Genomic DNA, 2,424 nt, shown 5'->3' with positions numbered 1-2,424 from the left:
ATGCCTCTCAGTGGGCAGCCCAAGCTGCAGCACAGGGCTTACTCCACACTTCTGCCATGCAGAGAACGTAGATTTAGTTTTTAGCCAAGTTGATGCTTCTAGAACAGGCAGAAGTCAGATCAAAATGAGGACCCAGCTTAATTCTTGGGCCAGGTTTTTCAGCAAAGCAGTAATGCCAGCGATTTCTCCCTGTGACAGATTTCTCCCTTAAGATTTCAAGGCCTTTTACTCCAGCAGCAACAACTTTGGCTCTGACACAGGGACAGCATTCAGGATACGCTTTCTACAGTGTCTTTTCACCCCCAAACCAGTACCTGGGCCAAGCATGCTCTATGGTGCATTGCAGTGTCTCCAGTATTCCCAGTCGGGCTTCCTCCTCCGGGCCATCACAGACTTCCAGATACCCCAGGATAACTCGCTCCAGCCTCTTCAGGTGCCGCACTATCAGGATGCCAAGCCTGCCCACACGAAGATACCCACACTGAGAAGGGAGATATAGACCGAGGCCAAAGCAAGTCCCTGCAGGGCTGTGCTTGCTGCTCTCACCTCTGCACAAAGGCAGGCAGGGTCCTGGCATACACCCGCCGCAGCGCAAGGCGATGCTCTGCCTCCATGTGGGTCAGAACCAGCTGCAGCACCTCATCGCAGGGGGCGGTTGGTCTGGCCTGCTTCTGCTGCCGCTGGGCTCTCTCCAGGATCAGCAGCAAGTCCAGCAGGCACAGCAGTACAGCCTGGTTTGGTGCGAGACAGTAAGTCTGGGCAACCCCGCTGGTGTTTCTCTCCAAAATACCAGTAACTTCCAACCCTGCTGACCACTCACAGCTGCTGCAGTTCACCTGACAGACCCAACTTCTGCTACCTGTTACCAGCCCTCTTCAGCAAGGCTGCTGCCTTGAAGGGGACAGGAGGCAAGAGATCTTCCCTCCTCTTTGAGATTTTCCTGAAGTCTATCGAGTTACTTTGTCTCTTGGCCACACGCATCAGCTAGTAACAGCCTGACTGGACTGTCTGTGAGGAAACGGGTTCTGCCTCCTCATGCCACAGGCTGACTATCCCTCGTGGGGCTCCCACAAGGCAGATTAAAATGAAGTTCTGCTGTCCTACCTGGATGAGAGGGGCCTCTCGTGAATAGAGATGGTTGTAAAGGGCATGGTACACAACCTCAGCCCTGTTGAACTGGCACAGATCAGCAGCCGGCTGCAACAAGAGAGAACAGAACACTATTCCTGTGCGTTACATTCAGCACCCGCTTAACCTAATAAAAAGAGAACAGCCTTCACAAACCCAGGTCTGACAACCCTCACGCGTACTGCCCATTAGGAACAGCGCTTACAAGAAAGCGAGAACAGATGCCATAATGAATGCAGGTTAAACCCTGCCGTGCGCAGGAGCAGCCACTTTCCTTTGCCTCCCCCACCTGCTGTTTTGCAGTTCCACTGGAATTACATTAATACTCTGCTCTGCAAACTATTGTCAGGCCGATACACATCAGCAGGTGGCAGAGTGATTCTTTGCTTAGTGTAATAGGTGTAAGAGTAACAGGCAGCCAACCCAGCCTTCCTTCAAACAGCACCCAGAAAGGGATCTCATTTCTAAAATCCCTTACCACGTTGAGAATGATATGATGCAGGCAGCGCACACCCAGGATTTTATTCTCCTCACGGTAGTCATCTGAGATGAGCAGTGATGGCGGGAGGACACGCTCCAGGTAGTGGCTAAGCCAGGGCCGGGTGACATGAGGCAGCGTCCAGGAGAACACAAACTTTGTGGCGGGGTTACGCTTCCAAGTGTCTCTGGAAATACAAACATAAACTCAGTGCACACCGGAACTAATGAATGCTCATTTCCTCTGCCTCTGGGCCTCTCAACTGGCAGTAAGCTCCAACTGACTCCCCCCTCCTTCTTCCATTACTGGGGTATTTGTAAAGCTCTTGGCCCCGTATTTACCACAGTCTTGTAATGCCTGAGCTCACACTGTTTCCCAAAAGTTTCCAGTATTTTCTACGTAGAGACCAGCCAAACACACCACCCTCTCCATTGCTGCCCTCCCTTTCCTACTCACTTGGTTAACTCCTGTTTCAGGAGCCCCATCACTGCTGCAAATCTTCCTTCCTCATCTTCATTCTTTCCCCGAAGGAATTCAGCCACCGACCCACAGCCTGCAGCCTGAACCAGCAAGGCCAGCAGCTCCTGTGCCACCGACTGAGACTTTGTGCTTGTCCAGGGCCTCTCCACAACGTGCGTTACAGCAAAGATGTAGATGGGCCCCATCACGCGGCGTAGGATTGGGCCCACCACGGGGACGCCCAGAGCCTCCTGGCTCTTGGCAGCTTCCAGCTTCGCAAGGAGGCGTAGGAACACGGCGCCAACATCTGCTGCTCTCTCAGCTGCAGCAGCGTACGCGCCGTCCTTACTGGGGAGATC

The 2,424-nt window shown here is 53.2% G+C and overlaps 1 protein-coding gene across 1 annotated transcript in view; it reads right to left on the bottom strand.

Annotated features, from left to right (window-relative positions):
• TTI2 (TELO2 interacting protein 2) overlaps positions 1-2,424 on the bottom strand; it is an 8,543-nt gene that overhangs the window by 5,813 nt on the left and 306 nt on the right. The window contains exons 2-6 of the mRNA XM_035896039.1: positions 2,063-2,418; positions 1,607-1,793; positions 1,105-1,197; positions 547-731; positions 315-458 (exon numbers count right to left, since the gene is read on the bottom strand). Coding sequence (XP_035751932.1) covers positions 315-458; positions 547-731; positions 1,105-1,197; positions 1,607-1,793; positions 2,063-2,418 — 965 coding nt within the window. The remainder of the gene's footprint in view (positions 1-314; positions 459-546; positions 732-1,104; positions 1,198-1,606; positions 1,794-2,062; positions 2,419-2,424) is intronic.

This window comes from Egretta garzetta, unplaced genomic scaffold (genome assembly GCF_000687185.1).
Source record: "Egretta garzetta isolate BGI_Z169 unplaced genomic scaffold, ASM68718v1 scaffold296, whole genome shotgun sequence".
NCBI classification, from domain to species: domain Eukaryota; kingdom Metazoa; phylum Chordata; class Aves; order Pelecaniformes; family Ardeidae; genus Egretta; species Egretta garzetta.
Note: the sequence above shows the minus strand (reverse complement) of the source record. Positions and strands in the feature narration are given on the sequence as shown.